Below are 21,328 nucleotides of genomic sequence, written 5' to 3' on the forward strand. Positions count from 1 at the left end.
AGTGTTGTTAACATTCGTGATGTTCATTAAAGGAGTTAAAATTATCTATCAGAGAGAGATTTTATTTGAAAGGTATGAGAGTTTTAATGCTTTTATGATATTTAAAATCCCTTCTCTGAAGACATCAGGTTTGCATCCACAGTGTTTTCAGTAATTGAATTGGTAGCCATCCAATATAAACAAGAAATTATCTATTCCTTCCAATTTTCAGATCCTCTCTAAAACCACAGGAACGCCATTGTTTCCTTGTTGTAAAAGGCTCCAAGTTCATAATTCAAAAAACAAAATCATCTTTCAGCCTGCTTCAGTAAGTTAGAGAAAATTTCAAAGCTAATATCTAAATAACATCATAAATGTGTTGTTTTTTTTTTTTTTCTTCTCATGACCTCTATTTATTCAAATTGCTCCTTGAAAAAAACCTGCAAAATCCAACAGGTTCTCCTCTAAGCTGAGATCAGTGTAGGTAATCAGGGAGTGATGGCAGGAGAAAAGTTAAGGATACAGCTCATGGACAAGCAATAACAGGAGGTTCAGGTGGGAAAGGCTTGTGCTTTCAGAAGCAAAACCAAGGAAACCACAATTTTAAAGATAATGCATAGTCCAAAAAGGGACTTGATAACAGTTAATCCAAACACTGCTTGTAAGAGAAATGGAAGTTTGTAACAGGACTGCAGATTACAGTAAGACAAAACAATATGGAAAACCAGAGTATTAAAAGGTTCTGAAAAATGCTAGAAAGGAAAATTCAAAGCCCCAGCCAAAGTTTGACAAGGAGAGGAGAAAAGGCACCTTAGAGAGAAGTCAGATAATTTAAAAATTGTCCTTCAATGTCAATTTTAAGATAAGTGCAAACAGGTTCATGGAGAAATGAAGGAGAGCTTTTCCACACCTATCATGTTTAGACAAAAGGCCTTATTTTAGTATCCAGGCTGACTACTGGAAAGGTGATCAAGGTGTCCCCAAAGGAAAGAACATTCTTAAATCAAGAAGAGATCTGTCTGGGACAGGGGCAAACAGAGAGCACTTAGATTTTTAGATGTATGCTTGAATTTCTGAAGGAAGTATTTGTTCTGTTTAACTGCTCATGTATATTTTCCTTTCATTCTAAATATCTTTATACTATTTATACTGTTTACGATGATGATTTAAACTACTGTTGGAAGGCAAGAGTACTTGACATTGCTGCATGTCTCCTTAATATAAATCTGAATATAGTTGTGCAATATAGCAAATTTAGAATAGAAACAGGTATTTTTAATTAGAATGAGCCAAAAAAAAATCCCCATTCAGACTATACAGCTTTCATGCCTCATTTAGAACTAAAATTAAAAAGAAAAAAGATGCATCATACTCATTTCTTCCACACCAGAAACTGTACTTCAAAAGGGGGATGAGCTGGACAATTTATCCTCATACAGTTGGTTTGTAGAAAACAGAAAGGTTTGGGTTTTGTTCAGAGAACTGTTCACTAAAATCAGATTAACAAATTTCAGACCTTTTCCACCAAATAATGGATTCCCACCATTAATGTAGAAATGAGAAAGAGATGTTTAAACAGCAAAATATAATCCTGACTAAAAATGTTTCATTAGATGAAATATGCAATATAGAGGACTGAAAAGTAGTTGCACATGAGGTGAAATTAGCTGTTCAGTAAATCATTACTTGTGGATGGCATTCTAGATAGCACTGCTATTAAAAGAAGAATACAGTACAATAATAAACACTATTAAAAACTCCTTGGTTTAACAAACAACCAAAACCCCCTAACACATGCAGGTAACCAAACCTGAAAGAAAAAGAGAAATCTGTCCCATTTTCTTCACCTTGTACCACGTAAGTTCTGTTCCAAGACACTGCATTTTAAGAATAGGGTTTCCCTTCTCTCAAAACATTGATTGAAATCAAAAGATTGAGAATAAATTTTTAGCATAGGCAATACCTTAAACCATACCTTGTATTTCACAGACCAGCTGAAATGAACATACTTCACCTGGAACTATTTCAGTGATCCAAGTTTGCTTCTAATGGCTTCTGCTGACTTATTTGATAAATATGTTGACTTACAGTCAAAAAACCATTTTTAAATTCCTGTATGTACTTCAGTTTTATCATAGTGACCACACTTTTCCAAATAAAATTTCCCAGATGAAGAATGATACTTACCTGCTCATTCATGCCACCATCTTTAAAAGAATACTGTAAACAGTTTTTATTCTCTGTGTGATATTCCTGATCTTCCTCAAAGCTACTTGTGTCTTCATCATCTGAGCTCATAGGGTCAGTGACTGCTTTGTAGTCATGACTAAAACTCTGTGGTTTTTGGTAACTGTGCTCACTTGTGATATAAGTTTCTTCCATCTTCTGGGGTATACTGGGTGGCTCTTTATGGTTTTGACTATGACACGTCCTTCCAGCTGGATTAACAGCATCCTGCAAAGTCACTAACTTTTTCTCTACCCCAACAGTTCTTTGTTCTTGTTCTTTCCTCATCCCTGAATAAGCCCAGAGATGAAGGTCTGGGTGATGCTTATTTCTGCAATGAAGGGGAGATAAAAAATCAAGTTATAGGAACACCACTCAGAGCTCTCAACTATTAAGCATCCAGTTCTCCTACATCTTAGTTACTGATAAGCACTATTATCAAACACGAAGTATTCCTAGGTCATTCATCAATTTAGCATTATCTAGAATGCCCCTTTAACACAAAATTTACCAAAAAAATCACCAATAATCCCAATAGACCAGATCTGATTGGGTGCTGAACACCTAGCTCCTGCTGAAGCTGAGGGTACGGCACATCTTGCATTTGAATTATTTAAAATATTATACAAGAAAGAACTTCGATGTGAGAGAAAAATGCATATGGAATAATGGTAGTCTCTGCTACCTGAATATATAATCCTGGAAAATAAACCCTGGAGTGATACCTACTTCAGTATCCCAATCTTCAGCTGCAATCCATGCAGTATTTCAGTTACCCCATAAACATCTGCCAGTAGGTGATGTGTTGACACGATCTTTTTGGCATTAAGGTGAGAGTAGTTCTCTTTCAAAAATGATAATCCACACATGTGTCCATTGTTTAGCCAGTCTTTGTCATAGAGATATTTGGCACTCCACCTCTGTCCTGGGGTAAGCAATAAACAAATTGAGGGCCATCTAAAGCCACACCAGAATTATATTTACAACTAGAGTGCTATAATTATGTGCTGTACTTGCCTAAATATCTCCTAACATCCATGAGAGGCTGAATCAAGATTTTACTATTAATATATAAGAATGTAGTTTTTTGGATTAAGAAGAAAGTCTTAAACTTATGAGAAAAAAAATTAGCCTGAAACCTCAAGACTCCTATAAATGGCATTTAAAATTAAAATCTAATCACCTTTGCAATCAAAACATCATAGATCTTAATATCATACAGTTATCAAAATTAAAAATAACCACAGAAAAAAAAATTTTACATTAGCACTTCATTAGTCTGAGTACTGCAACTTACTATTTTTTTTAAATAAAGACAGCCTAAGTTACTTTGAGTGGATTTTATATGGACATATCCAAAACACCCAGTTTGTTTCTAAAAGACAATGTTTTGCTTCAATACACAAGTCAGTATCTATTTATTAGAAGCCAGGAAAGGGCTTCAGGATGTTCTAAATACCAATATAGTATTTGCTTTCACATTTTTGCGTGAGCCATTGCAAGATATTATTAACCACAAAGATTTTGATATAGTACAATTTGCAATCCCTTTTAACTGCTTTTTGGTATAGTATAATCTGTCAGTTTATGTATGCATCATATAGCTTATAAAAATACTAGTGTGATAAATATGTATATTATATATTAAACCTTATCGTATTATTAAAATAGAAACTATGTGACATTAAAATGCTTTTATTTGTGTAACTAACTCAGATAATGGTGTGAAATAGCTATGCTGTTTCTCACACCTGTGGACTATCTTATCTGAATGATAACAGTGACAAAAAACAGGACACCAAGAGAAAAAAATTACTGACTCTCCGTTATCAGGAAGTGTAAAAACAGAAGAGAGCTTTGAGAAGAAATGAAATATATTGATTTAAACTACAGGATAGCATGCAAACAAGTCAAAGGTTAAAGGTTAAAACCAAGCAAAAGAACTCCTGGAACTTCTAAACTCACAGAAATGATTGAATATGTATAAATTCTCATGAATATACATTAACACATGTAATATAAAAGTATTTAAGTACATTGTTTAAAACTAACAGGTGTTTTTGGCAGATTGCCAAACACCCCAGTGCTGGATATTGTCCCTTTTTATCCCTTATTAAACTTTTAAAAATTCTAAAGAGTGAACTTAGTTTTTCACAAGGAAAAGCAGGTATTTCAAAGTTATCTGACAGCAGAGCTCTTACACTCCCCTTTGAAGTGCCTTTCACCAGACTTCCAGAGATGGTATTGATGTATGTGGGCCTCAGGTTTCCCCTGCTATGTCTTAACCTGACCAGCAAGAATGAGTATTTGGCTAATGCTTCTACAGTAGTTAAATAACTACTAAAAAACTCACACGAAAAAAAAAAAAAAAAAATAAAAAAACCTAAACCAAAACATCCACCCAAAACTAGAAATGCATAATGCTAATTATTGCAATGTTATTGTTTACAACAAGGCACCCAGAGGGATTGACAATAATATCTTACACTTGATTTCAAATCATACTATCATCATAGACAGAACAAAGAATGGGTTGATGGAAGCCCTTCATACCTTTCAGGAGAATACCCTGTCTATCTCCTTTTTGCCCATTATCCCAATACACTTTAAAATACTGACATTGAGAATGACTTTTTTCTCCTGACATAGAAAGAAAAAAAGTAATGGTTAGGAAGGGAGAGAAGATAAAAAATTAGGGACACAGACTTTGCATAGCAGGGGAAAACAAAGCACCTAAAACAGTGCAGGGAAAGAGCACAAGACAAATTAGCTGAGTTTAGTAAGAAAAAGCTGGGCTGCTAAAATCAACACCACACAGAACTGTCAGACAAGACTCTCTACAACCATTTTTGATTCACACTGGGGCATATGGAACCAGCTCTATTTTCCTAATATTTCAAAATATTCAAAAAATTTCAAAAATAGTTAATAAAAACTCTGCAAGCAATTTTCATATTTCACTTCCTTAGAATTTTCTTTAGAATTTTCACTTCTTCACAAATTTAGAATGAAACTAAATTTGAGGTTGTAGCCTCATTGCCCTTTTGAAACAGCTGGAGTGCTGGATATTTCACCAGAAGACAGGTATGTGCATTTGTATCAACTGCTAGAAGAAAATAAAAAAAACTTACTTCCAAATCCTTTAGTTTTTCTCCAAATAACTCTTAAGAAAAATAGATTTATCACAGAATATTTTTTAAATCAACATCTACCTAATCAAATGTATTCAGTTTAAAACTAAATAGTTTTTCTAGTTCTTACAAACTTGACCTAACTATCTGAATTTCAACATATGCTGCTTGTGCACTATTGTTTACTATAAGATGTGCTAGATTTTTCCATATTTTAAATATTCAATTCCACACTTTTACACAGTTCTGGGCAAATGTAAACATTATAAAATTGCTATTACTATGAAATGCCATTCACAGCATGTTTGAGTGTGCTGTGGTACTGAGTCCTTTTCCTCTAAGAAAAAATTTAAATGAACAAATGTGATTCCAAGTGTTGGCAAAACAGATCCCTGAACAAAAATTATTTCTTTAGAAAGGCTTTCCAGACTACACTGACATAAAAAAGTGCTAAGGTTTGGGTGGAATTAAGTTTCAACAACTAAAACAATGGTAACTAAGTTAATGGATAAGATTTAGCATAGCTAACCATGATGTTACTAACATAAAAGTAAGTTTCTGCTCAGAGCCGAACTTAGAATCACTTGCCCCAAAGAAGCGTCACACGTAACACAAAACAGACAAAGCTTGAACAATTTAAGCAAATTTATAATGTCTCTGCTCAAAAATCCCAAGCAGGGCTGCAGATAAAGGTGGTTTGTGCATACCTGGTGGATCTCTGCAGATGTAACAGATGTACTGCTCTGGAATGCTGTCCTCCAACAGTCCCATGCACACACTGTGCTGCCAACACAAGCATTCTTCACACTGACATCAGAAAGAAAACAACAGAAGCAAAAACTAAAACTGAGACGAGTAGATGCAAAAACTGAGAAGCAATACTTCTTGTATCATCAAAATGCAGAGAACAGCACTTTAATTTAAATAGCTGGTATGAGCAAGATTATTTTAGTTGAGCAATTTGTGTTTGGGTAGACAAAGACAGCAAGCTAAAAAAAACAGCTCTAGATCTGAAAGTTACCTCAACCACAAACTCTGGACTGGGAAAAAAAAAGAAACCAAAGATGTAATATTAAATAGTATTTTATTACAACATTCAGTACTTTAGCACCTACATATTTAGTAGTGAAACATAAGACAGGAGTATAATATTATAGTAAAGTAGAAAGATAATGTAATACATTACAGCATAACAGTGAAAAGTAGAAAACTCTTCAGTTTAATTATTTATATTTACAAAGCATCTCTCCAGTGCGCTAGAAAGATGTGCTTTTAATATCGCACCAATGGAAAATCTAAAAGAAAAAGAAAATTAAGAGAAAATGAAAGAGGAGAAACAAGAGAATAGGAGAGCAAAATAGAAGTGCCAAGACATGAGAGCCTAGAAACAGCAAACTGGTTGCTCTGTGAGACAAGCATGAAGAGGAAAAATCAGGCTGCCATTTGGCTTCAAAAACAGGCAGGAAACTACCTCTTATAAAGGTATTTCCCTTTCTCAACTCTGTGCTTGCCAGTGTTTTAAATACCTGCTGGCTCACTGCTGAAAATTTCTCCTCTTTGCTTTGACATGCCTTTGAGCATCAACCTGTTCAAAACACTGAAGCTACCTTTCCTCCTGTCACCACAGCTAGTGTCCCCTCCTGTCTCCAAAGATTCTTACACCAGTCCTTTCTTCCACATTGTTACCACAGCTGAACTCCTGCTCAGTTCCTCCAAGGGAGCACTGCATTTCAATCTGCTCCCAGAGACAGTCTGTGTGCCCTTCATTTCCAGGCCTCTGTCAGTTCTAGAAGAATAAGTCCACTAACATATGACAGCCCTACTTGCTTCCTTTAAGTCTCAACTAAAGGGCTCCATACTGTCAACAGGAACTGTACCACAGTACTAGTTGAATACAAACCTGATTTTGAATGAGGGTAAAAAAGACAGGAGGTTCATGACCTTTTTAAAGCTGACAACTGAGTTGTTCCTTACTGCTTTTTGCATCTGATTTAATCACTGCATTATAAACTGCTTGAGAAAAAAAGACTTGAAATTACTCATGGATGGGAAATGCTCTCCTCACTGGAGTACAAAAAATGAGCAGCAGGAGTTGCAATCCATCAACACCTGAATGCTGTACAGACATGGCATATTCTTCTTCCCTTTTATCTATACCAAGTTAAGATGCAAATTCTCAGCAGTTTCTAAAACCTGGTAGTGATATCCAGTGTGTGAAGTGCTATTCTAAAGATGAAACACACATCACAGTACTGACAGTATTTAGTGTCTGCACAGGAGACATGTTGCACATAGAGAAAGGACATTTACAGTGAGCAGAGAGGTTTCTACAAGTGGTACTGCAAATCACAAGGGCCAAGCCAGGACAGCTCATATAATCAGGATGGTCTGAGAAACAGAAGCAATGGTTTGTGTGCAGCAGAGGATACTTTATTCCAAATTTATCAGCTGGCTATAAAGAAAAGGTTACCTAGCAATTTGTCCTATGAATCAAATTGCTAGAGGAATCCCATCCTAGAGAAACAGCTCTGCATCCACTGAACAGAGTCAAACCAAGTGCAGAACAAAGAAATATTTTGTTCTTGTTCACTTATGTATAGCTCTCTACGTAATTCCAGTTACACATCAAAAGGGCACCTTCACAAGCAAAACATTCACATGGAAAATATATCTCCACACATCAAACTTTTTTACCTGAATCATAAAGCCATTTTCTTCATCAAGTTCACAAATGCATCTAACAATTTCATTGAGAGCATCATCTTCATCCTGAGACTCTTCAAAGTTAGTTGAATCAAAATCCTGATTGTATTCGTCACCACTAAGTAACAAACTCTCTGTGGAAGAATCATCCAAGAACTCCACATCTGAAAGGTCTAATATAAATAAATACAGTGAAACTCTGTGTGGAGAAACATGATAATTCAAAGAAGTATAAAGAGTTTTGACAGGTAAAATCTTAATTTTCATCAGCCAAAAAATGGCTCTCAAACACTGCTGGTATACAAGATTTCAAAAAGAGTCCTGCAAAGTGCCTTTAAGGTGTTCTCCTCAGATGCAGAGTAGCAACTCTTAACCAAAGCAAGTACAATGTAGAATAGTATGAGGAGTGTGAGCATTTTGGTTTAAACAGATGAAGGATAAATCAGTCACCATATTTATAGCTACAATCCCAAACATAAAATAAATTATTTCCTTTAAAATTGTCTTTCTCAACAAATTAAATCTATAAACTGAGATTTGCTGTTCACTCAACCTACTTTCTCCACTAAGGTCAACAGACAGGATGGCTCTTGGATACTGGTAAGAAGTGTTCTTCTCTGAGAACATGCTGCGCAGCGTCAGAGAGCTGCCCGACGAGCGCGTCAGGGGAGAGGAGCACCTGTCCAGGAATTCAACAGAACTGTCTTCATAATCCGAGTAATCTGCAAAGTTCAAAGAAAAGAAGTCACTCTTACAAAAGTAAAATTTATAACAAATTGAAGAAAAAAAAATTGTGTATAGATTTTACTGCAGCAAAGTTGACAAGCAAAGAATATCAATGCTGAGGTATCAGGATGATGAAACTGTAAATAAGAAACAACAGAAGTTCTTCCTAACATTCTATTTAAAATTTTCCAGTAAGAAACATAATCAAGTTTGATAGATAAGCATCACCAATTGTAACTCTGCCATCTCTGAATGTACAGAGGGGTAATTTTTCCCAGAATATTATGAAGTCTTCTTTTTTCCACAACTCATCCTGCACCATCTGCTATCCTAAGAGATGCTGCTGGTGACTCTCTCTTTTGCCTTAAGTCTGCTTGCAGCACTACCTGCATTGCTACCTAGAAGCAACCACAGATGACCCTGTCAGTTTAAGTGATAAAAGCTTGTCTGCACTCCTGCAGAGGAGCACAGGGAGCCCAAAGGAAATTGTCTTTGGATGTTCCCAGGCCCATCCCATGAGACATGAATGGGCCAATAGTTAGTGGGATATGCTAGGGAGCATCCCAAGAGAGTACACATACACAGGCTCAAAGGAGGATGAGCAAGCAAACAACAAACATCCCCTGGCCAGGCCCCTCTCAGACTTTCCCAGCAGTGCCATCACCTCCATTATCCATGCACGAAACCCATGAGGATGTGTTACCCACAGCAGCTCTCTGGATCATATTCTGGACTAATGGCAGTTGCAGCCCAGGGGGGCTGCCAGTGGGGGAAAATAATTTAGGGTTTGCAAATTACTTACTATGAAATGCTTAGGGAAGCAAGAAAAGGTGGGGAAAATGGAAGGCCTGAAGTGATTTGGGGAAGAACAATTATGGGGAGAACACAGGAACAACAGGATAAAAAAAGCTACATATGCATAAAGTTTTGTGGCCAGTACACTTGCCTGGCCATGCCCTGCATCCAGTCTGTGCTGGCAGAGGTTGTAAGTCTCCCTCCTTGGAGCCATTGAAACACTGTCTGGATATAATCCTGGGCAACCAGGACAAGGGGTTTGGACCACTGCACCTCCAGAGGTCTCTTCCAACCTCAACTATTCTGTAATTTTTATTAAACCTCATTCCCATCTCTCACTTGGGGAAGGGGCCCTCCATTCAGGGTTCAAGCACATGGTCTGTGTGCCAGCAAATGGAGTAGCACTGCAGGTCGAAGGGTCCATGTGTCTGTGGTGCCAGCACTCAGACTGCAGTGCCAACAGTGCCAGCCCCATGCCAGGGATCTCTGGTCACAGAGGCCCATGAGCTCATGTTACAGCACCCTGCAGCAAGTCCAAGTGTCTGACTGCTTGCATGGATCAAGCTGGACCAGCTGATGAGCAGATGAAATAGCCTGGGAGCAAGCAGCCAGTGGGTCCACAAGGCCAGCTCTGGGTGGAAATGACTCTCTAAGCAGGAGAGCTGGGCTGGGGGGCTGGCCTGGCCAGCACTGGGAGCATGTGAGAATGCACATGGAAGTGAGACTCTCTGTACTGCAGTACAGAGTACTGCTGCTGCCCCATGAGCTCGTATCTGCAGGCACAGAAATTGGGAAGACTGGGATCCAGAGGAGCTACTGGGCAGACAGCGTCTGAGCCTACCTGTTGCAGAAATCCCCACTGTACTATCTTCCTGCTCAGCCAGAGAGAGGAGCAGGACAAGGCTGTTATAACACACACAAAAGCACAGACAACATCACATGCTTCTGCTTGCTGGTCATGCAGTGGTACTGGCATTTATCTTGATAACCAGCATTGTATCTTTTCCTCTAATAAATTATTTGCAAACAGTTTCAAGAATCATAATGGCTGGAGAGATTGTCCTAGGAAAGTCACGTAATTGCAAGTCATTGAACAGTTTGGGTTGGAAGGGACCTTAAAGATCATCTCATTTCCCCCACCTTCCAGCAGACCAGGTTTTTCAGAGGCCCATCCAACCCGGACTTCAACACTTCCCAGGATGTGACATCCACAACTTATCTGGGCAACCCATCCAGTGGCTCACCACACTCACAGAAATTAATTTATTCTGAATATCTAATTCAATCTAGATCTACCCTCGTCCAGTTTTAAACTGGAACTACCCCTTGCCCTATCACTACACTCTCTATCAAGGACTCCCTCCCAATCCTTTCTGTAGGTCTCCTGTAAGTACTAGAAGCCTGCTATAAGGTCTTTCCCCAGCATTCTCTTTTGTATGAGAGAGCCTAAACAGGCTCTCAGCCTCTCCTCATAGGGGAAGTGCTCCAGCCCTCTGATCACCGTGGCTTTCCCCTGAACCCACCTGAGCACACCCAAGGCTTCATTCACTAATTACGAGTAGCTAGTCATTAACTACTCTTAAAAATTAGTACTTTAAATATAAGCATGTAATCAGATTAGTGCACTTTGATCCTGCTGTAGGAAGCACCTATCACCACAGTTTTCCTGCTAAGGGTTCCTAAATATCCTTCTCTCCTAGATCACCTTCCTCTTTACTGTCTCTGTCCAAAGCACACTATTTCCAGCATTTCCCAGATGTATTCATTGTAGTGAACTCAAGGAGCAGCTGAGTTGATTAATTCAAGCTGCACTGGCTTTTAACCTCACTGAAACAGAGCAGCATAAATAACAGGCATTGCCTGCTTTCTGCTGCACATGGGTTTTATACAATCAGTAAGTCGTGCACACACCCAGAGCACAAAACCAGTCTTTGCTTTTTGTTTTGTCTTAAAGCCTTGTTCAAAACCTACCTGAGACACACAATGTACCTGCTCCCTCTTCTTGCCCAAGATGCCTCAATTTCACTTCAAACAAAAGGAGCATGCCTCACACCCTTACATTTCTGTCCACAGCTGGAGTGAAGTGACCTAGTCCTGGAGAGAGAGTCCTGTTTCTTTTGACAGATGCGCTTTTTCAGGATCAGACACTGGAGTCAGAATTCACCAGGGTATTTTAAATTTCTCCCCAGTTAAAAAAAAAGCCCAAATTGAATACCTCTGGATTGTTAAACCCAGATTTTCACAAGATGAATTTGCAAAGAATAAAACGCTCAGGTTTTACTCACACTGCTTTTTGCATCTGGATTTAACATTTCTATTTGTTGAGGCATTGGGCATATTTTCTTCTCATATTTACAAACACTGGATAAGGCTCCTAGAAATTGGAACCTAATTATGGTACCTCTGCCAAGCTTCTAAGACAAGCTGGCAAAAAGATCAAAGGAATAAAAAGATGAAAACAAACAAACAAACCAAACAAAAACAAACAAAAACCCAAGCGGAACAAAACAAAACAAAACAAAAAAAAAAAAGACAGCCCACAACAAACCACCTTATGACCACAAGAAGATAAAACCAAAGAACAATACTGGGCAGATACTTAGTATTTATCAATATCTTCTTGCAAATACTTAGATGCCTTCCCAGTGCAAGTCAGAAGCTCTCAATGATTTTTAAGTAAAATATGCAATTAAAGTTTATAGCTTAAAATTATATTACTCCAGTATAAAGATGATGAAGTACACGAAACCTACAATATTGTAATTCACACTAAAGCACTGCATGATTTGGAAGAATTTTCATGTTGTACCACAAATTTTGGACAGAGAAACACATAATCCACAAAATATAATCCCCATTTGTCAAGGCAACACACAAGGCTGTTATAACAGAGATGCCATCCTCAGCTGTGCAGGAGTAATTGGTTTGCATACAGCAAACCACTGAAATGTAGCAACAAATTAGACACTAGAATAATATAATGTCCACACAAAATAGGTATGACGTGCAAAAAGCTTCAAATGGAGAATTTAAAGAGATGAAAACAACAAACATATATTTTTGAGGAAGAAAAAACATCTATGTTATGTGTCTATCACAGAGAAAAAGGCTATAAATGCAAGGAAAAAAGGACTCAAGTGTCCTTTTCATATTTAAGGCTAAAACTTATTCTTGGACATTTCTGAAATTTTACATTCATATTGTTTAAAAACAAATTTTACTACCTAATGCTAGAAATACACTGGGTGGTTTTACTTACTTTAAAAATATATAAATTGAACTTACCATGCTGTTTTGATTTCTTCTTTTTTTTCTTCTTCTTTTTCTGTTTTGGTTTATGATCTTTTTCCTTCTTCTCCTTTTTCTCCTTTTCTTTTTCTTTCTTTTTACCTGAAATAAAAATTAAACAATTCAAAGCAGCTTCACCTAAAATAGGCATTCAAAATCAAGTGCTCTGTCATCAGATCAAAATGATTCAGTTAATTTACCTGCAATCTTGGACACACCTTTTATTAACTGCTGGTATAATAGTTCAAAGAAATCTCATTTGACAAATAATATTTTATCATTTTAAGTATTTCCAAGCAAGATATCAAGGCATTAAAAATATAGCAAAGTACACAAAATATGTAACATCCCATAAATAGCTTATAACTTTTATTTTACTTACAGTTTACAACAATAAGATTTGGCCTTGAGAAAAAGCTTTCACAAGTGCGAAATTCCAAATTATAAAGGTAACTTTGTCCTAAAAGCACATATTAGGCCTACAGAAAGACATTTGAAGGAAATTTCAGTACCACAAATCTGCTGCTGCTGTCAGCACTCTGCACTATACAGTGGCATCCTCACAGAAAACCGATTCTGGCTCGAATTTGACACATTTTTTACGCTGCAGCTCACTTTTAACCACTGCTGTTATACACACAAGGACAAGCAACTTGACTCTGAAAAATTCTTTTTGTCTTGTTAATTCTCCCCAGACAAAATACATACCACATTTTCACTCCACAATAATTTCTTACGTTATCAGCAGTGAGTCAAATGACAAGGAAATTAACTTGCTACAGAAAATAAGCCTCAAAGCCAGGATTGTTTCCTGCACACAAACTGGAGCAGTCTTATCTTCTTGGGGAGCACAAAGACAAAACTTTTACCTCCTGGATAAACAAGGTAGAATGACTTCTGAATTCTAGCCAGTCTCTACTAATTTATTTTATTTTGAACATAGGATAAAAACAGAGTCCTCTTAATCTGTATTTTATTTCATGAATTGTCAAATGTTTTGCTAGTAACCCTTCTTCGCTCCTCCCATCTCAAATCTGACAGTACAATTAAATAGCCAGTATTACTCACTCTACTAAAAAAACAAACCAATCAAACCAGAGCCAGAGGGCCTCTCACAGGTAATTTAGGAACCTCAAACTCATTGCTACGGGTATTATTTTTTTATCATATAATTATTCTTATGTTACAAACCTGCCATATACATAAAAACTCTTTTTAAGACCTTAAAAAAAAAGTGAAGCTAGGCCAGGAAATATTTTATACTTTTACATTTGCCCTTCAGAGACAGAAAGCATTAGAGAATTTTTCTTTCTTTTTGTAAAAATAATATTGCTCCCTACATACCATATGTTGAAGAACTTTTCTCTTCCAGTTTTCCTTTTCTTTCCATTCTAGCTGCACCTGCAAATTGAAGAATATATCACATAAGGCCAATGTCTGGGTGATGACCTAATTTCTGTAAAAATCATTAGACTGTTAAAAATCCTAAGGGTACACAACAATAAGAAACATACAAACAATACAGTTATTTTAAATGTCATTTTACAATTATTTTTATTGTCTAAAGCACTGGAAACAAAAAGTATTGTAGTTTACCAACTTCTGAATGCTTGTCCTTCTCAATCACGTTCTTTAATATTTTCTCCTTCAGACTCTCAAAACATTTCTCCTTTATGGGCACAGAGCATTGTATCTCTGTCCCTTCAGAGCTCACTGATGTGGAAGACCTCTTTTTTTTACTATTCCCTTTGGGTAACTTGGGATTATTGGTTAAAGGCATTTCCAGATGCAAGGCATGTACATGGGACGAGGGTGCTGAAAACAAGAAGATGGATTTACTCGGCATTCCATAAGGATTGCAGCCAGCAGGGCTGGGTCAGATCACTGAAATGTCAATAATGGTCAAACCATCATCACATTTAACAGGTCATCACTGCACATGAACGCCTAGATCTTAGTCTGACATACAAGACAATACATGCTACAGAAGGTTCCTTCCTGTATCTTGAAATTTGCACTCACTCTGTAACTACCTGAAGTGGTTAACATGTACTTTTGCTGACACTTTTAAGTCTTTTTGTTTCCTTTTTGTTTTCACTTTATTAGGAACCCATGACAAGCATAACATTTAAAGGTGCTGACACTGTCAGTAACATTTAAGTTAATGCTCCATTATCTTAACAGAGAAATTAAGCTTTGGTACAACATTTTCAGTCCTATGCATAAACCATTTCTGCTTATTGAATTTTTCATTGACTTTAATAATATTTAAATAATTCACTTTCACTAATCCACATTTGAATAACATGTAAAAGTATGGTGATTTGTCAGAATTTGGCATCATATAGTGACAATTCTTATCTTGTACTATTTAGAAGTTTATTCAGTGAAATACTTAGTTCTTTTTTTAGCTCTTTATCTGGTGCAAGTTAGGAAGTAACAAACCGAAAACAAAACCAAAATTATAATTTTTACTGCTAGTATTTATAATAATTTTAAAAGAATCTAGCTAATTATTTCTAGCTAGAAAAAAGTTATAAATAAAGAACATCACTGAAGTAATTCAAAACTCTCTATTATTGTGTCCATCAATATTGTTAGAGCTTCAAGATTCATCTAATTGTAATTAGGAAAGCCTAATTTTCATAGATCCTTGAGGACATTTTAGGACCATGCCAAGGAGATATTGTACAAAAAAGCAGCTCTGTGAAGTCATAAAGGGCTCAGATTTTTCCATGCCAGCTGTAAACACTTGGAGGCATCAATTACCTTTGGTGTGGCTCAACAGAGGAGCCCAACAAAAGCATAAGCATTTAAAAACAAATCCTGAAAAACACATGCTATTGGCCAAGATATTCAACAAGGCAAAATATAGAGCTGATCTGGAATGGAATTCATTAAATAAGCAGCATTAAGATAATTTAGTAAATTCATCAGTCATAAAAAGATTCCGGGGAAAAGGCAAGAACACCTCAAGCCTTCCCAATAGGGACAGACCAACCCAATTGTACTGGGATACAGCACAGCCCACACAACACCTACTGCCACTCCTCTGAGCCTTCTGGGAACACAACCAAAATGCCACTAGCTGGAAAGCTGAAGGACCAGCAAAAACAAATGGAAGTGGTGCATCATCTCTCACACCACACAACAGTTTTAAAACCTAGGTGTCCCCAGCTGCAGGACAGCTCTGCGCTGTGCAATCCAGGCAGCAGCAGCTGCTCAGCTCTGTGTGCTGGCTCCTCCACACTGCACGAGCTCCACAGCCACACCTGAGGCTACCTGAGTCATTCCACTGCCTCAAATCAACCAGCTCACCCAAGACCATGCTCCTTTTAAGACTGATTCAGGCTCTTGCCTTTGTATTTCAAGTGCATTTAGCTTGCTGGAATAGTTATCATTGACACAAAACATTATCCAAATTATTCCTTTCTTGGATTTCCTAATTACCATTTGTCTCTGTTACAGGACTGAACTGCTCTGCCATCTGTAGAGCAATTAAGTATATTTTAGCACATTAGGAAAAGAAAAAAGTGACACTTGCCCACATCATCATGCTATCAACGTCTTGTCTCATTTCTAGAAAGAGCCCAAAAGGATCACCCAAATGCACGTAATTCATTAAGTCACTGCCATTTTGATGAAAAGATGTGAGAACACTCTATCCAAATAATCTCAAGAGAAATTTAGTCTCAAGATTAGATGAATTAGTATTTGCACTTTATTATTGAGAAGAAATCCTGACCTGACATACAAATATGATTTAATACCAACAGCCACAACACAACAAACTGCATTATCTCAGTAATTTTCAACACAAGCACATCTGACAAAGCAATCAGTAACTGTTTGACAGAACTTACATTGGGCAGAAATCTCTCCAGTCAAGCAAATACCCATTTTGCTGTCAGAACTCTCCAAACTGCCTTTCTATAGTAACTTGAAAACAGAAACTGCTATTATGCCTGTATACGTTGCAATGTTATTCTCGGTTTCTACTTTTCTTCACTGAAAATCCTTTTAGATAAAGAATCCTTAATTCTCAAATCCTACATAAAGTGTCAAAGCCTGCAAAGTCTGCTTTTCTATTGTGCAATCACTGTACCTTACACATAACCTCAAAACTGGACAGTCAGAAGGGCAACAAATACAACCAGGAAATATTAGTTCCTTTATGGAAATACCACCTTTTTATCTGAACTGCTACTTTTAATTGCAATTTCATTCCTGCTAAAGAGTCTAGCCAGCCACCTCCCACACAGTGAACGTGGGAGGTCTGCAGTTAACACTCGGCACAGACAAAGACGACCAAAGATTAGACTTGGTAAACTACTGATTTTGTCACCATTCCAAGATCAATTTTATCACTAGAAGACTAATTTCAGATTAAAAAGAAATGCAAACCACAGCATTCCCAGTCCAGTTTACAGCATGCTTCCACTGCTATTTCTTCTGTTATGGCACAGAGAAGTGACACAAGCCCCCTCATGCAAGTACAGGCACAGGACAGGATGTTGTGCCCACAGGTACAACAGCACAACAGGGTTTGCAGTGGTACTGCTTATTGCAATTCATCAAGCCCAAGTGAATTGTAGCAATCTGAAGCAACTTATTTTGTTGACTGATATTCTATTTCATTGCTTTCCATGTTTAAAATAACATCATAAATATCATTATCTGCATTAATATACAATTTAATTGCAATGGAAGTATCAATCATGCGGGTCATGATTACTTTAGTGTTTTAAATTCCCAGTGCATCAGACCAATTTTATATATAAACAGACTTTTAATTGTATATCACAGATTAATACTGGACCCTGCCCAAAATGATGTCTTTAGGAAGAATAAGCCTATAAAAAGGTTCTTGCTTGACTCATAACCAGGCCAAACTGGGAACTTCAGGACAGAGATTAGAATGGCAGGCATTCAAATTAGGGAGTAAATCTGACTGTTAATAGATGGTTGAAGTAAAACAAACAGGCCCAAAATAACATGAGCAAGTAACAAGATGAACAACAGTTCATCCCTCTTAAAAGCAAGGTAAACCAGTAAAGCAGGTAAACACTGGTAAGTTTTTTAAAAGCGACCGATCTCATTTTGTGAAAATTTTGTTCATCAGCTGTTTCTTGTTCCTGCTGCAGTAAATTGTTACCAAGGAAATTACATAAAAGTATGAAATGTTTTTTTTCTTTTAGTCTTAAATGCAAATTTCTCCTATATAGCAAACCTAATGCTACCCTACGAGCTAAATCACCTATAGGTGTTAGAACAGGAAATAACACCTAGTAATAATATTGTTATATCAGCATTACAAATATTGCATTGTTAGATTAGAAAGTGTAACAATATTTCCCTTTTACTTAAACTTCAAAACCCAGACTGCTTGCTGTAATTATGTTTGCTCAATATATAACAGTTAAAGTAACATAAATGGTGCAGGGCTACAGAAACCAAGAGAAAATATCATAAATTTAAAGAGAAGCCCAACAGAAAGATCTGAACTTCATGTATTCAGAATGTCAAAACTACTGTGCTTTGCAAATACCCTGATTGACTGTGGATTTAAAGTCTTTGAAATGCTAAAGTGACCAAAGGCTAGTTACCTGCCCTGGAATGGTGACAAAGTCTATCTATTTGGTAAATAAAAGCAAAGATTCTTAGTTATGTCTGTGCAGTATCAGGTGATCACAAGCAGGACTTCACAATAGTTTAGTAAAGCAGTACTTCTGTTCACTAACTAATGGGTAGTGTACAGGTGCCTACCAAAGTGCACAGTACTTCCACTGAGCCTTTGGATTGAAGGAATTATCACAGAGCTTTTGTTTTGCCTCTGCAAATGATGAGGTGTTAATTTTGAGCAATGATTTTGAAATCTATGTGCTAATACTACGAGTTGCCGTTTACACACCTGCACTTCAGTGCACCAAGTCCTTATGCTCTGAAAATACCAAGTCTGAATAAAGTCACTAAAATGCGTGATTTTTAACAACACCAAATTATTTTTTCAATTGACTCAACTGATAGAAGTTAAAAATGTGCCACGTAACAAATGACATCTCTGGGTTTAAACAAGTTCAGCTCTGTTACAGAAGGGTCAGGGATCAGACCAGGCTGTTCCAGGCTAAATACCATCATGAAGTATCTCTGAAACTATTCACAGTTCAAGGATTACAAAGACAACAGGTGTAACTTAAGTGCACTTAACAAAATCAGTAGTGATGTCAAAATCTAGAACTCCAAATGCATCCACTGTGTTAATAAAACCCTAGCAGCAGAAATACCATAAACAGATGCAGATTTATAATAGTTCTTTCAGATCAAGAAAACACAATTACAGAATAGTTTGGATTTTACACCAGAGTCCTCAATTTGTAATGGATTGAGTCACAACACATACATTTAAATAATGCAGTGTATTAAATTGCACTTAAGCAGATGTTTCTGTATAATGCAAATTAACTTTTCTCAATTATTTTAAGAATTGACAGGAATGAGAAAGGAAAGCTTTGGGCACCTCTCCTGTATATATTTGCTTGCTATTGTTTAAACAGATAATTGAGAAAGTACTGATAGAGTGCATCCTATTTATTTTCCTGAAGTATGCAAGAATTTGGTGTAATTTTGCATGCATCAGGAATGTGACTTGAGAACCTGTGCTGCTTCAGAGACAAAACGATGCCTTCTAAAACAGAATATGCTACAAACTTATTCAATAGTGCAGACTAACTCCAGAGGTTTCAAACCTGAACTTAAATCTACATATTTCTTTTTCTTCTAAGATTATGAGGAAAAACATGTTCCACCAGAGTAAAGAAATTGGAATGAACGCAAAACACATATGGATTTTAGTTACAGAGTCCTGGGGAAACCACTGACAGAGGCAGATTGGTTCATAACCTGCCACGAAATCTGTGAATTAAAGATATCAATCTAGTTATATTAGTTTTACAGGCCACAGAGCTGATACTTAAGAAGCTGTTGGGCTACATGCTGCAACTTATTGAAAACATCTAACATTTGGACAAAAAGTCAGTATGAAAGCTCAAGACAAAGTTCCATTTATTGCATGAAAGAAAACTGTAACACATGAAAATTTGGAACAAAACAGATGTGCCTGGAAATGCAAAAACATAGAAGACAAAAAATGTAGCTGGCAAATCAGTTCCTTTAGAGCTTATAACTCTTAAAATTATACAGATATGAAAAAAGGCTCATTAAACTTTATATACTTTATAAACTCTATCCTCTAGTAGAGGTTGTAAGCACTTCTGGCGCCTCAACTAGTAACAACAAACAATTTTATCATGGAATTTCTCCCTGACACAAACTATATAGACATGCCCCATAATTCTGAGTCAATAAATAAAGATGCCTCTAAATAAAACTTATTCTTTTATTGCTTCAGCTGTGGCCAAGGCCTAGCCTCAGCTAAACAAACAGGTCCAAAGTGCACTCCTGAGTGCTGGGTTTAGAACTGGTTCACTCTACTCCGAGCCAGGCCCATGACAGGAGCAGGCAACTTCCAGCACTGTCAACTATACATAAAATGAGCCAGAAAATAGATCAGAAAAGCCAGAAGTTAAATTTCTATAACTGAGTTTTACCAAACAGGAAACAGATGGCTGTTGGAAGCTGGTTCTTTCTTTTACAATCTTGTTCAATGAGTGGGCAAATACACAACTCCCAAAGGCACTTCTCTAAGTGGCAGAAGATGACATAAGAAGGACTTGTATAAAAGTAATTTTCCCAGGAATTTGTAATTCTGCTGTTATGCCATGTATCAAGGGCAAATGAAGACTGTCACATGTTTTCACTCAAGTAATTAATATTTTAATTACTATATTTTAAAAAGCTTAAGTGGTGGCTCACTAGAGATACCTATAGCCCTTATTTTGACAAATTAGTTCAAGTGATTCATAGATTAATAGACTAAGACATAGTTTAAATGTCATAACTCTATATTTTAAGGTCATGCTGTCCTCCCTTACTATCAACTTATCAAAAACCTTCTGAGCAGAATACAATAATTAGATTTTTTTTTCCCCTTGTCTTACTTTTCTGAACAATTTTCTCATGAAACAAAACAGAAAAAAAAAAAGTTTTAAAATAATTCTTTCTTGGAAGCCAGTTAAAAATGGTGTGATAGCCACATACGAGACTTACAGAAAAATTACACTAACACCTAGCATACACTGGAAGAAAACATCCCTCTTTCAGGGTCTGAAAACCACTATGTAAATCCTTCCCCAAATCTCTCTGTTACCTCTATCCAAGTGTTTCATGTCAGATTCACAGTAGTCAGTGAACTGTTACAAAGGGAGAGACAGCACAGAGTTGCAGCTTTGGGCTCTGAGCTGAGGGTGATCAAGTCTATATAAAAGTTTTTGAGGATTTCTCAAAAATATTTTTAAGTAACATTTCGTAGCAAGCGAAGGACAGAATTTCCACTGCAAACAGATGCAAAGCAGAGGAATGGT

At 36.8% G+C, this 21,328-nt stretch overlaps 1 protein-coding gene across 8 annotated transcripts in view; it reads right to left on the bottom strand.

Annotated features, from left to right (window-relative positions):
* Positions 1-21,328, bottom strand: part of PHF20L1 (PHD finger protein 20 like 1) — a 57,510-nt gene that overhangs the window by 8,009 nt on the left and 28,173 nt on the right. For 4 of the 8 annotated variants that reach the window (XM_056483576.1, XM_056483581.1, XM_056483580.1 and 1 more), the window contains 8 exons: positions 14,445-14,663; positions 14,193-14,249; positions 12,846-12,950; positions 8,597-8,761; positions 8,031-8,212; positions 6,044-6,143; positions 2,935-3,130; positions 2,167-2,536 (listed from right to left, as the gene is read on the bottom strand). In XM_056483576.1, coding sequence (XP_056339551.1) covers positions 2,167-2,536; positions 2,935-3,130; positions 6,044-6,143; positions 8,031-8,212; positions 8,597-8,761; positions 12,846-12,950; positions 14,193-14,249; positions 14,445-14,663 — 1,394 coding nt within the window. The remainder of the gene's footprint in view (positions 1-2,166; positions 2,537-2,934; positions 3,131-6,043; positions 6,144-8,030; positions 8,213-8,596; positions 8,762-12,845; positions 12,951-14,192; positions 14,250-14,444; positions 14,664-21,328) is intronic. The other 4 variants (XM_056483582.1, XM_056483585.1, XM_056483584.1 and 1 more) reach the window with 1 other exon arrangement.

Source organism: Oenanthe melanoleuca, chromosome 2 (genome assembly GCF_029582105.1).
Source record: "Oenanthe melanoleuca isolate GR-GAL-2019-014 chromosome 2, OMel1.0, whole genome shotgun sequence".
Classification (NCBI taxonomy): Eukaryota; Metazoa; Chordata; class Aves; order Passeriformes; family Muscicapidae; genus Oenanthe; species Oenanthe melanoleuca.